This window comes from Notothenia coriiceps, unplaced genomic scaffold (genome assembly GCF_000735185.1).
Source record: "Notothenia coriiceps isolate Sejong01 unplaced genomic scaffold, NC01 NC01_scaffold00014285, whole genome shotgun sequence".
In the NCBI taxonomy this organism is placed as follows: Eukaryota; Metazoa; Chordata; class Actinopteri; order Perciformes; family Nototheniidae; genus Notothenia; species Notothenia coriiceps.
The window spans coordinates 171717-186361 of NW_011346986.1; the positions used below are offsets into that span (position 1 = coordinate 171717).

Here is a 14645-nt window from a genome sequence, read left to right on the forward strand (position 1 = left end):
AATTCGATCATCCACCCGATTACAACCCGATATTTCCCTTTTTTGTCCGTGCCAGTGTACTGAGTCGGCAGTGGTGGGCTGGCGATTTCGATTTTCCGCTCGATTTTACAACCCCGGATATTTCCTTGAGTCGTCGCCAGTGTCCTGGAAGGACTGGTGAGTGGTGTGATTTCGATTTTTCCGCCGGCCGATACAAGTTGGCACATACTACAAATCCCGTCGAATTAAATCAGTTGGAGAAATCGTTTCGGCGCGTAAAAAATCTGTGTTTCTTTGAAGAGGATCACCCGCATAAATGACAGTTATTAAATACAGGCATTCTTTGTTCCATAATTTTAGAGACGTCCGAACACAATTGGTGTCTGGGAGTAAAGTCCGAAGAGGGCGGTTTTTTGGGATAAGATTTTTGCTTAATTCGGGAGTTCTGTTCCCTGGGGTCTTCACAAGTCTAATACTGGAATAAGAGGCAAAAACCTAAGGGCGACGTGCGGGTGAGGGGATAACATTTACAGAAGGGCGAACCTTTTGTAAAGATGGGGCAAGGGACCCATAAATGGGTCAGGATTAGGCAGGGGTTGGTGAGGGTCTGGTCCGTACTTGCATTATTTAGGTAGTCTCGTTCTACTCTTTTAAGGAAGGACTCCGACTCGGCCCAACCGAATATGAAAGGGGGGTTCCAGGTAGTTTAATGGAGACTGTCTACTTATATCAAGGACAATTAAATCTTTATATTAAGTCGTACATTTGTTATACTCCTTTTTCTTCCGGCCATCGTGGCCTAGACGTTCCTGGAGGTCAGGGTCAAGTCCAACTCCGAAGTAATCGATACCGGTCAGGTTCGGTCGGTCGTCAGGGGTCCATTTAACTCCCCTCCCGAGGTTCCGGTTCCTGCGCCAAAAACCTACGGTGAGTTCCATGGTTTGGTAGACGGCCGGACATTCGTTTACTTCTTGAGACACTGGTTTGTAGTATAAATGACAGGTCCAAACGGATTCGGGGTCAGGTGAGTCAAATAAATCCTTGGTGTACGTGAAGTCATGTGACCGTGCTGTTAGTTCCTTTATAGCCCAACATTAGCCGCCTTTAGCTTAGCGGTGGTGACGTGAAGTCATGTGACCGTGCTGTAGTTCCTTTATAGCCCAACATTAGCTACCTATAGCTTAGTGGTGGTGACGTGAAGTCATGTGACCGTGCTGTAGTTCCTTTATAGCCCAACATTAGCCGCCTTTAGCTTAGCGGTGGTGACGTGAAGTCATGTGACCGTGCTGTTATTCCTTTATAGCCCAACATTAGCCACCTTTAGCTTAGTGGTGGTGACGTGAAGTCATGTGACAGTGCACCTATGCTTAGCTTTATACTTCTGGAGATTGCATTCACACTTCAAAGATGATAAAAGTTTTGTTTATGTGTGAAGATTATGCTAAAGGGAAATGATGTAAGTATCATAAAAGTGTGTTTGCCACCGGGTTTATTGCCTCTAATAATCAAAAATCCAATGAAAAAAACATTGGCTTTTTGTGGAGGGAACGAGAGTGATGCTACCTTCAGGGGTGGCCTATACAAATATGTCATCCCTGCCACTCTATATACTGTCCAATGCAGTAACGATTCTCATGTGAACTCTGGATGTCGTGAAACAAGCTGCTCTGCAAAGTAACGTGTTTCTGCAGACATGGAAGAGGAGGATGAAGTTGTAAATACAGAGCAGGAAGAAGAGGAAGAACTTTCTTTGAACTGTGATTTATTTTGACAGTGTTTTGTCACCGTCAGCAAATCCAAAAAGGTTGAGGCTTTTTATATTCTCTTAAAATACAATTTTGTTTGATTTGTATTGTGCCTTTTATTACACTGACTCAGAATTCAGGCTGGTATTTATTTATCAACCCTAACACCTGTAACACTGGGAGTTAATGTTTTGAAGAACCATAAGGCTTTTGATGACATTACAAATAGTGTTGGTTAATTTTAGTAAATGTGATGAAGTACAGTAGGGTTATTCTAAGGCTGGAGTGAATATGCAATTTCACTATCTTTTTATTCTCATCAAATTTGAGTGCATGTTATTTTAATCATGTTCTTCTCAGGCTCTAAATCTCTCATCTCCTGCTCCTGTTGTAAATCCTGAAAGGCACAATCCTTATAATGCTTTCCATCTGTCAATCCTGCTTTGTGTATTTATAGTTAATACGAATTGTCCTCATCTTGTGCTTGGGATTATTTTCTTATAATAAAAGGATTTCTACAGCGGTAGTAGGCTGGAAGTACTGTCCATCAAAGACTGGAGCAAAGCACTGAATGTACCGCAGACAACAAACAGTATTTAAAATTCATTGACAACAAAACTGGAGATAAGTTGATGTGCTTTCAACCAAACAGTGGGGAGGTAACTTCTGCTGCTGTCATGTCATGAACACTCTGTAAACCGCAGCGACTCTCCAATGATGGCGACTGACAGTTCAATGTTGACGTTTACTGCATTTCAGATGGGAAATGCTTCAGACACGTCTGCTGTGTTTGCCTCCACCATCTCCAAGGAGCACGACATCCTCATGGGTTCACTCTACGGAGTCTTTTGTGAGTCCACACACAACAAACACGATCCATCTCACCCTGCATGAATCCCACAGGTGACCGCTCTCTTTCTGTTTCCAGGCGTACTGTCGCTCGTAGGAAACTGCATCCTGCTGCTCGTCGGGTATCACAAGCGGTCGACCTTGAAGCCTGCTGAGTTTTTCATCATAAATCTCTCCATCAGCGACCTCGGGATGACGCTCTCTTTATTCCCATTGGCAATTCCATCAGCGTTTGAACACAGGTACTGCACATCCATTTCTGTCTTCAAACAAGTGGAATCAGCGACTATTTGACTATCAAAGATGCCAAGCCTTCCCTGATTGAAGTGTTTCAGTTTTGCAAATGCTCTGCTTTGTTTTATTTTATCATCAAATTAATCGCGTTGTTCATCGTTGGTAAAACAAACAAATAGACAGCAATTAAGCCCTTCTGTGGAGCAACACAATCAATTCTAATTGGCCTTAGAAAATAAAGTAATTAGGAGGGCAAGAATACATACATTTCATTTTTTTGTTTATTGTTTTATTTTCTTAGCAATGATTTTCTGCCTGTGCTCAGAAGATATTTTATTTCTGAAGCTTTGGCTTTATGCATCCTTGCAGCTGGACATACAGTTTATGCTTTATGGAATAGAGATTCGGGGAACAGAGAACGAAAAGGCGGCCAACAAAAGCATGACAAGGTTTTACGGCTGTCAAAACAACTCTTTAAAGAAGAGTCTGCCATTGTTGTGAATGATGGAGATAGTTAGGTTTTGTACTGCAGGTAAATCAAAACAGTTTGAAGATGACACCGTGGGCTTAAGAAATCTCCGGATTGTACAGTAGAAGCCAAAATAAGATTATTTAGCGAGTTAATCATTTGTATTATTATTGTTTATATTGCACACGTTTGTAATTGATTATCACTTCTGGAAATGGTCAGGTGGGAGTGGTCTATTTGTATTTAGTCCACCTGGTCTCTGTGTGACGAAGACGGTGAGCTGGCTCGGATATGTTCTGTTTCTGTTGTTCAATGAGCCAAGCTTAGTATTATATAGCTTAGTATATAGCTTTGTATTGATGAAAAATAATGTTAGTTATAGTCTCCATTTGAACTCTCCTTTGTCCTCTGTGTGTACAGGTGGCTGTTTGGAGAGATCACCTGTCAGCTGTATGCCATGTGTGGAGTTCTGTTTGGTCTCTGCAGCCTGACCAACCTCACGGCCCTCTCCCTAGTGTGCTGCCTTAAAGTCTGCTTCCCCAACCATGGTGAGAGGGTCACACACTACTAACTGATTTGTTATTTATTTAACAGGGACAGTGCACATTAATCAACATTTCTGTAAATGTGGCAGAGTTGGCCGAGACACTATTTTCCCCTGGACAGATGTTGTAAGGGAGACGTGTGAGGCAGTGCGTTGTGCGTTGGTGTTGGGATCAGGGGGTCACAGGTTCAAACCCCTCTGCAGTCAGCATGTCGTTGTGTCCCTGAGACACTTCACCCCACATTGCTCCTGTGGGGATTGTCCACAGTATTGAGTATGTAAGTCTCTTTGGATAAAAGTGTCTAACAAGTTATGTAATATAAATCAGCCTGAAGACACATTTCATTTTAAACAGTGTAGACAGACACTGGGTTGTAGGGAGCAGGAGATAGTGTCAGTGTTGGCAGAGCTGATTCCTCACTAACCAGGTTTTGAATTGGGATTTAAATCAAATAAATGTAGTCTGATCTCTGATTGTAGATGGGATCGATCATGATACTACAACTACAAGTGAAAAGAAATGACAACAGTAACCGCAAAGCATCTTTTTCTATCTCCTCTCCTGTCCCTCAGGTAACAAGTTCTCGTCGGCACACGCCCGCCTCCTGGTGGTCGGGGTCTGGTGTTACGCCTCAGTGTTTGCCGTGGGGCCCCTGGCGCAGTGGGGCCGTTACAGTGCTGAACCGTACGGCACAGCCTGCTGCATCGACTGGAAAGCACCAAACTACGAGCTCTCAGCTTTGTCTTACATCGTCTGCCTCTTCCTGTTCTGCTACGCTCTGCCCTGCACCGTCATCTTCCTCTCCTACACCTTCATCCTGCTGACGGTGCGGGGGTCGCGTCAGGCCGTGCAGCAGCATGTGTCCCCCCCTCAGACGAGGACCACCAACGCACACTCTCTCATTGTCAAGGTCAGAGGACGTGTGTGTGTGTGTGTGTGTGTGTGTGTGTGTGTGTGTTAGACAGATTTGATAAATGATCTGTCCATGGCAGTGTCCTTTAGAAAGGATGTTTTTCCCCAAACAAGGTCTAAACATTTATCATGTGCACTCATATATACCAATGGATGGCTTGAAGGATGGATGGCTAGATAGCTTGCCTAATGCATGGGAGGAAGGGTGGATGGATGAGTGGGTGGGTGGGTGGCTGATGGTGAAACTGTGGACTGCTGAGAGAGGGAAAAGCGTAAGGGATGGGGAGGTGAAAAGGTGAGAGAAAAAAACAGCGAACAGGAAGGAACCAGAGCGACTGTTCTGCTTTCCAGACGCTCAATGTCAAGTTATTCATTGTCAATCTCTGCTTTTCCTTTGCCATGATAATAATGTTCCACACAAAAACACACAGTCCCATATGCTATCCAACACACACACACACACACACACACACACACACACACACACACACACACACACACACACACACACACACACACACACACACACACACACACACACACACACTACTACACACACACACACACACAACCATGAAAAATGCACACAAAAAGGGGAGCACACACATAAATGACACAGGCCAACACTCACAATCATATACAGCATATTTATGTGGATCTATTTACGAGCACACACACACACACACACACACACACACACACACACACACACACACACACACACACACACACACACACACACACACACACACACACACACACACACACACACACACACACACACACACACACACACACACACACACACACACAGCCCCTGGCTCACTATTGATTCGTCTAAGTGCTGGCAGGATGAGAGTGACTTTTGGCAAACATACACAGGCCATTATTACATGGATGAGAAAGAAAGTGAGGAGAAGAGTAAATAGGGAAGCAAAGCAATATTGACACAGAGGCACGACGAGAGACGAGAGGGAAGGAAAGAAGAGAGAATGAAAATAATAGAGGGGGGGAAAAGCATCAGACAGTGAGGTGAGGGAGGAAGGGGAAAGGGGCAATGCAGCATGGCAGGAGGACAAAGGGAGAAGAAATGTGTGATGGATAAACAAATGAAAGGCTAAGCTGTGTTGACCAAGCAGACACAGATTAAAGGAATATTCCATCTTCTTCAATTATTGTGTCGCTCTATTCCAGCCCGTGAGCTTGCTATGCAGACTTACAGTGCTGGGAAATCTTGAAGCGTAGCAGTTTTATTTTGGTATATTTCCAATATGAAAGAACTTTTTCTAAGGATTAGTGCTTGAACAAGATTGGTGCATTGCAATTTACAAAACAATGAAAATAATTGGACAAAACTCTTGAAATGAGATCATAGGGAAATATTGAAATGATCTTCCTGCAGAGTTTTACTTTTTGGCTGACTTCGTGGACTCAGTAATGACTTCATGAGGTTTTTGTTTTTGCAGTGTGCTATGTGTGCCTGTGTCGAATGTCTGTTAGCATTATATGGCTAATCTGGGACTGTGTGTGTTCTTTGCTTCCTCGTGCATACGCGTGTCAACTCGCTTGGATAGCATTTGCATGCATATTAATCTTTGTAATTAGAGGCACAATAGTGTGTACGTGAGCTTGTTTGTTTGCATATGTGTACTTAATTCATATAAGCGTACCAGCCTTTAGGAGTGTATATGCAACGCGTATGCATTTCTGTCTGCATTTTAGCGTTCCATGCAGAGAGTCTCATGCACGGAAACGTCTGAGTTTCATTGGAGTTCAGCGTCGTCCCCGAAGGGCAATTACAGCACAGCAGATGCAGTTTTCTTACCACCGGGAGAATATTGAGCAATCTGAAACTGTTCTTATCAAAGCCACTGGACCATTGCTTTAAATGCAGCGAGAGTTGAGATCAGTGAAGGGGGCGCGAGGCTGGGAGGGAAAACAGCACGAGGCCATGGGAAAACGGAACAATTCACTGAACATTTTTACAAGCGCACAGATTTCATGTGGGGATTCTTTGTGCCTCAATTACAGATCATGACACTGACATAGTGTGACGTTTTTCAGGAGCCAGGGTCTTCCATGTTATGTTTAAGAGTCTTTGAAGCCGCAGCCTAAAGGAAAGAAATGGAGCTGATGATCAAGGTATTCCAAGGATCAAAGTAGCGTTTTTTTGCACTTAAATGCAAAAGAGACGTGCTAGCAAGTGTTGCATCATTTGCTTTGCTTCAATCGGAGCCTCTAGCACAATTGGATTGGTAATTATTCTGGATGTTTGAATGCACGCAGGAAATATAGCAGTATCATAATGAGTATGCTATCGAGCAAAGATATAAGTTAAGTAAAGATGCATCGATGGGAAATGTCTTGGCCAATTGCAGTTTTTAAAACGACTGCCTGGCCGTTTCCAATTTTCCTTATTTATAAGAAATAATAAACAGCATACAGAACTAAATGGAAACTTCAAGTGCAGTTTTATATTCAGAATACAGCTTTGATTATCAAATCACACATGTTTCTATTACATATTCTCAAAAATAGCACCAAGTTAAAGCATCTTGATGTTGTCAGTGCATTGTTTCTAAGGTAGTTCCTCCACGGTATATTCTGGATATGACACAAATTCGCTAGTTTTTCTTTAATCATGCCAAATAATGTACACCAATGATATGTGTGTGTCTGTGGCATATGATACGTGTGTACATTTGAACGGCATAACAATCTATTATTTGCCTCAGGGGTTTTGACCAATGGCCAATATATCGATACATAATGTCAAGATGCCAGCATCAAACACTTCCTGTGTTGCTCTTTATATGTCGAAACCAAATAATGATAGAGGTTATTCCAGTTACAGTAGTTACAGGTATCTAATGGTATAATTGTGGGAAGTAAAAGCTATATTAGGTAGAGGAATCACAATGTCTCTTCCTGAAGGCTGAAGTCTCTTCCTCTCTCTTTTCCTCTTTTTTTACCCCTTTTGGTTTTATAGCATAATTGAAAAGTGTTTGTTATTCCTCTCTTTTATCCCCTTAAACCATTCATCCATCTTCCTTTAACTTGAAACACCTTGAAACTGATTTCTCTTTCAAAGCAGCCCTTAGCACTCCCCTTTTCTCCTCGTCTCCCATTCTTTCGAGCATTTATCGTTTTATTTGAGGCTGACGTCTCTCCATAGTTTAATCATTATCCTTTCTACATAAGACTGATGTTTTACCCAACCATACCTTTACTTTCCACCATCCAATCTTTTTTAAATTCAATAATCAAATTATTAGATCTCAGGTTTATATGCCTAATCCAACATTATATCTTAGTTTCCTCTTCTCAGTGCCATTCTAAGTCACCAAATGCTATCTATTAAAGTCTATCTCACTTATATATACTGCTTCCTCTCCTCACTATATCTACCACAGTCTGCTATCCATTTTCTCCTTCTCTGATCTGCTCTATTCATCTCCACTTCAAAACTTTTCCACACTTTTCCTTGCTTCCGTCACTCTAAGTATCCCTGTGCTTCTTCCCTTCATTCCTCCAGAGGATGGATGGTTTCCTCTGAAGATCAATGTGATCACACCACCGCTTTCATTTCTGACTCAAAACACATTTAAAATTGTTACACTCACCCAGCTCCACTTCCTAACCACATTAAAAGGTACATTTCTGAGCAAAGTGAGGCACTTCAATTAGTATTCAACCTCTGAGGCTATAATTAATGAAGTTTAGAAGGGGCCAATAAACAGTGTGTCTTGTTTTGGCAACCTCATTTAACTCCACTTAATGATTTATGTCCACGCGTGATAGCTTTTAAACAAACTGCTTGTAATTGCAATCTGAAAAAACCTCTGAAAAAAGCTGCCATAACCAGATACATATATACATTTTATGCTTAAACGCTTAAAACTGAACATTCAGTGGTATGCTGGGCATTTAAGAGGGCGGACTGGTTTACATGTAAGTTATAGCAAAATATATTTTTTAAGCATTAGGTCTAGCCCATGGGGATGAGGCAAGAAAGAAGAAAAATAAATCTGTTAATCACTGTAAATTGGCTTTGAAAGTCTGAGTTCATGTTAGATAACACTGTTAACCAGCACTTAATGAAAGTCGAAATGTTAGCTTAAATATTCACAAACCCAGAGCTGGTTCAGAGTCCCCCCCCCCCTCCGAAAACCACACTCAATGCTACAGAAATTACAACCATGACGGTGGAGGCATTCATCAAAGAACACAGCGAAAGCCCTGCGGTTTTTCAGCTGTCGACAACTGTATTTATGTAATTTCCAAATTATGTGTTCTTACCCAATCCAAATATTGACTTTAGGTTTTCCTACCTTTCAACGTGGTGCACCACTTCACACATTGATTGATTAGTGGTGAGGGCGAGGAGGGGAACTCGGAGTGTGTGTCACGTTTAATCATTAATTTATACCGCAAAGACCTGACACGTCATTATACATGTCTTCATTTTAACTGCCTGTGTGTAGATTTTAAAAGTATGTGTGTGTGACTATAGGTCTTTGCATTGATATAATATGTATCTAGATTTGGTGTATATACGATGTTTGGATAACTCACTTTAGTTTTACTGTGACAAAGTGTCTTTTTTCGCCATTATTCATTTGGTCTTTAAAATGTCAGAAGGAAATGTCTGTCACATGTTCTGAGAAAAAGGTAAAACATTTAGGTTAATTATTTCTTGTGAACACTCAACAACTGTCAATTAATTTAATGGTTGATGCTATAAATCTGGGCAAATACTCACATGTGAGAAGCAACACCAGCTAAATATTTGTATTAAATACTTCCACTACTACTAAAACCAATCATGTTAATTGCTGTAATTAATATTCTATTCATCACTGTGAAGGGTTTGAAAGCATCATAGTAAGAGGGAGAATTAAAAGCAAAGATCATTTGAGGGTTTTCTCATCTCAGGTACGTTCTCATCTTTTAGTTCAGCTCTGTTTGAAGTGGGAGAAAACGACGCCAAGTGGCGCCCAATATTAATGTCCGTCTGAACAAATAAACAAATTGCGAACAAACGACAAACATTACATCCAAAAAATGCATTAAAACTTCCTCACAATGGTTCAATCCAGAGAAAGGAAAGTTGGGAGGGATATAACAAATGGTGGGAACGTTAAAATAGTGTACTAATGACAGAGACAGAGGCACTGTTGAATGATACATACGGGAATGGAAAATGTGAGTGAAAAAGAAAGTGTGTATTGGTTTATAACTCATATGTGTGTTTTCATGTGAGTATGTAACCCTAGTTCTTGGAACAACACCTTTGCACTCCATTGACGGGCATGATAATAGCGCTTGAAATGTTAGACGTTAGCAGAGGAGCTTTCATCCCAGGAATCCTATAGTGGACACATGTGCTTTTACTATAAGAAGCCCTGAGGGAACTAAACCCACAAGAAAGAATCAGATACAGTAACATATACCAAAGAAGCTGAGCGATTATGTCTGTCTGACTAGGGATCAAACTCAAACGGCTACAGGTTGGCCCATTTTACTTCTAACTGCCCTCAGAGGCGTCTCCCTGGACAAAGGGTGTCTTTATCTCAAAAGAAATCCCCATAGTTCTATGGTTGAACAGAAAATTAGATCTAAGAATCTATCCTGCTTTAATAAAATGTGCCAATTCCCTCTGAGAAATATTCCTGCGATGAGGTGAAACTCAATCTGCGGAGTGGAGGATAGCCAGACTTTTTCTTCAGAGCTCCACTTCCAGAAAAGAAATAAGACATGCTCACCAGAGGTTTCCAAATGACCAAATAATGAATCATAATGTAGCAGGTGGTTTTCAATGTTGACTTACAGCTTTCCGTAATGGAGTTGTATCTGGATAAACACTCTTGACCTTTTTTTCTTTGGATCATGGCGCAGTCATTACATGTGTCAGCCAGATTTCTTTTTTTTTCAGGAAGAGCAAAGCTACTCATATGTGAGGAGTTTGCTTTTAACAAAGTGTGATTAATGTCCATGTGTTCAGTTTTCACCGGAGTTCAATGTGTTGAATCAAGACTTCGAAGGAAAAACGTAAGATTGGGTAAACTCTCCATTTTCTAACACACACATATACACACACACACAACAGAACTACTCACATGCTGCCACTGCTCTCGGATGAGTGGCCGGTATCGAAGGAAGTATTTCAGAGGGAAGTTGTCGATGTCGGGCCAGGTGGCGGGGCTGTGCCAGGACACCTCCAGCCTCCGGGCGTTTTGACGGATCGGGGTCGCCGTGACTCGCTCCGGGGGGTCTGGTTTAACTGAGGGTTGGATAAGAACATTTAGTCATTGGAAACCCCAACAATCTACCACATAAAAACTTCTACATTTCGTGCACAAGCGTAAACACCCAGGATTTCATTCCGTGCTGCTTACACAGTATTTGTACCAAACAGAGTAGATGTTTTCCATTGGAATATCTTATTTGTCTGGTTTTGATATGAGTCAAATTCGTTCACTTCTGGAAATTCAGAAACACATGTTTTCGTCCATCTTTCAGTTCAAGCATATAGGTCAAGACAACTCGGGTCAGAGTTCAAAGAAATTTGAATGTTTGCCGCACCCTGTCTTTACTCGGTGCTCTACGGACATCCCAGTTCTCTGCCGTAATGTGAGTACGCCTCTAGGCTTGAGAATTCAAATATTTGACATAACCTGCATTACAAAGCAGGGACATGGAGTTTGAATCATGAGGAAAATCTAAAATGAAGGGAAGTCTAAAGAAAGATACTATTGAGTTGCATGATGTAGACAACTCAGCAGTACAAGAATGCACTAAATAACCATTATTTTCTAATTTGTAATGGTTATAAAGGTCATATATAAGGGGGTCTCACTCTACTTCCAAGAAGTTTCCTTCATAAAATGACTAAGGATTACTATAATTAGCATTATTGTAGTGTTTTCTTAAGGTCACCATGTACCCTAATGAGAAATAGTTTGTTAGAAGCAGGATGAGGACGCAGTGAAGAAATAAATCAGTGATGACAAAGATTGAAGCTGAGAATATTCAAGGGAACTGTAACTGCCTTTCAGTTCCTGATGAAAAGGCACGTATAAATGTTATGTTTCTGAATACTTGTCAACTGAGTGGGGACAGGGAGATCGAGGAATTCAATACTTTTGGCTTTTCAGAAGATATTGAATGACCCAGTCTTTGTTCGATCACTATGGGAAAACAGTGGTCTGCCACTTCAGCTTCTCGAGACCTTTTCTCCCAGCTGTCTGACATTTCAATAGGGACTGGATAGCGGGGGTTACAAACTGAATGGCCGATAACACACATAAAGATATAAAACCAGAGGGTGATATAAAACAAGCACAAGAATATAAACGTATAAGGAGGCAAGTACACAGACATAGAAAGAAGCAAACAGCATCTCTATTCATATGACCTTCAGAAAATGAATAATTAAAATATGAAAGAGTGATGGGGATGATATGAGACAGATGAAAGCAGACAGACAACTTTCTCCCTCGAGAAAGAGATGTTAATCGCATAGTGACCTTCTTCAAGTAAACGTGTAAAAAAGATTAAATGGGCAACGGAAGAAAGCGAGAGAGGAAAAGCACATGAAACCAGTCAGTGGAGACATCTTTGTCCACATAAGCTTTGTCCAACAGTACACAGCAAAAGGAAACATGTGCAGGGATGGAACAAAGCAGAGAGAAATCTGTATGGGAGGGGAGTCCCGAAGGCTTTTAAAGTATTAATATGACTCGAACTATAGAGTATGAGCTTTGTGTTGCATGAGAAATGTACACATTGTTCTTCTGTTAACAAAGCACTACTGTTAATACTAGAGCTGGAATGGAAGATGGATAGGATATCTAAGGACTTCACAAACTAATGTCAAATACATATTCAACATGCACAACGGGAAGGGAACGTAATAAGGCTGCATTCACAATAAATCAGGCGTTGAGGCAGTTTGCAAGTGTCACTTAAATAGCAAAAAATTGAACGCCAAGCGACTACACGACGATAAACCACTTTGTACTTTTCCATGGGGAGGTGGTACAGATCTGGATCAGCAGGTACTTGATTGGGAACCGCAGCGTGACGTAAAGTTGTGTTTATTTTGTTTCAACTTTATGGTCGGTGCTTACACACTGCCTCAGCCTAAACACGTTTCTGGTAATCAAATGAATTGGAGGACTAACATGTCTAAATGCCAGATTTGTTGTAAATGCACTTGTAAGGGATTAAAAGAGTTGTCCATTAAATGAAGGTGTCGTAGCTAAATAGAGCAAGCTATCTTCTGCAATCTCACAACAAATATGAATAAAAAAATAAGGTAGTGTAATAAAGGTGATAATACAATAAAAACAAAATGCCACACCAGAGTGTACATTAACTCTTAATGTCGGGGTAAAGCACGTAGTCACTTAGGATTGGTTAGAAATAAGAAGAGAAAAGAAAAGGGGGGAAATTATGTTGGATCATAAGGGTATCATTTCCATTGTTGTGGCTGTCCATGCTTGACCTGAAAACCCTTAACTTTACAAAACTGTTCCTCTTTCTTCTGTTAAGTCTCCGGTTCCAACAGTCGCTTCAGCCCATTCATTCTCTTTGCTGGTGATGCAAGTGAACAGGCATAGGGTACCATAAAAGTCACATTTTTATAAACAGCTCCTCGCAGGATCATTATCTTCACTGTTCAATGACAGTGGAACCAGAGAGCTGGCAATGGTGTGGCTATTCTAACAAGTACAAGCATTGCTTAGAGGCTGTTCTTGTGGCTGTGACTTTGCAGCAGTAAAACAGAAGAGATCTGCAATTTAGCATAAAGATGTACCGCTGAATGCTGAGTACATCCTCTGAGAACCTTATTATGAGGTTTCCACTCTAAAAGCGTTGGTATGCATCATCTAGTCCCTTAATGCATCCAGGTGTGACTGCATGATCTCCTTTCATGTAAATGGGCTTTTCAAAAACAAACAAGACAGAAAGAAGAAAGTGGAATCTAAGATTTGTTTCACGACAGAACAGGTGTTGGATGACAGCATCTAACAGTGCACTTCAGCAAATGGGAAATTAGGTAGAAGTAGTGCTTCCATCTGCAGTGAAGTCTTACAAAAATAGGTTCAAAGAAGGGAAAAGGAACCACAAAGGTGAACAAAACAGCCTCCTCTTTTCAGAAGATTGCTGCTGGTTAGGAACAACACATGCTCCTCCATACAAAATGCCTTAAGAGTCAAATTATTGAATTGTAGTTATTTAGTAACAGCTGGTTTGTGTTGGTCAGAGACATCACATCCCAGAGAACAGCCTGTAGGTGCTAACTGCAACTACACTTTGTGTAAAGAGAAAAAAAGTCTAAAAAAGTAAGTGTACAGCATTTTGTAGATGTGGAGAGAATCACAGATGTGTTAAGTGCATTTTTACTGATGAACATATATGGCAGTAGGGATGGGTACCGAGCCCCGGTATTAAACGGGCCCCGGGGCTGAATTATTAAAGACCGTGGTACCGTTAAGCTCCGATTTTTTCAGTCTTTTTATCTGTAGGCTACTGGAGACGTCTACAAAAATATGTCATATATATTATGCTACACAAACATTATATTGCAGTCTTAGTGTCACCAACTCCGTTTCTAGACTACAAAATGCGCCTATGATTATTTTTTTGTATTTTCGATCTTTCCAATCCAGACGAGAGATCTCTCTCTCCCCCTTCTGGGTGCGAGGGGGCGGGGCAGTTTACACACACGCAGCTGCTACATACAGCAACACACACACACGGAGGAGATGGCGAGAAGCGCTCCAAGGTGTGGTTAAACTTTACCCGTCTCGATGTGGACAATGCTCGTTGCCAAAAGTGCCATAAGAGTTTAGCATGTAAGGGCGGTAACACGAGCAATTTGTCTAAGCATTTAGCAAAAGTGCA

At 41.3% G+C, this 14645-nt stretch overlaps 1 protein-coding gene across 1 annotated transcript; it reads left to right on the forward strand.

Annotated features, from left to right (window-relative positions):
* Positions 1-2483: 2483 nt before the first annotated feature.
* On the forward strand, positions 2484-4741 carry LOC104948367 (opsin-5-like; the record flags this gene model as incomplete). The annotated part of the gene is made up of 4 exons (XM_010774559.1): positions 2484-2574; positions 2653-2815; positions 3697-3824; positions 4394-4741. Coding segments are annotated over exons 1-4 (730 nt in total), but the record flags the coding sequence as incomplete, so codon positions are not given.
* Between the last annotated feature and the right edge of the window lie 9904 nt (positions 4742-14645).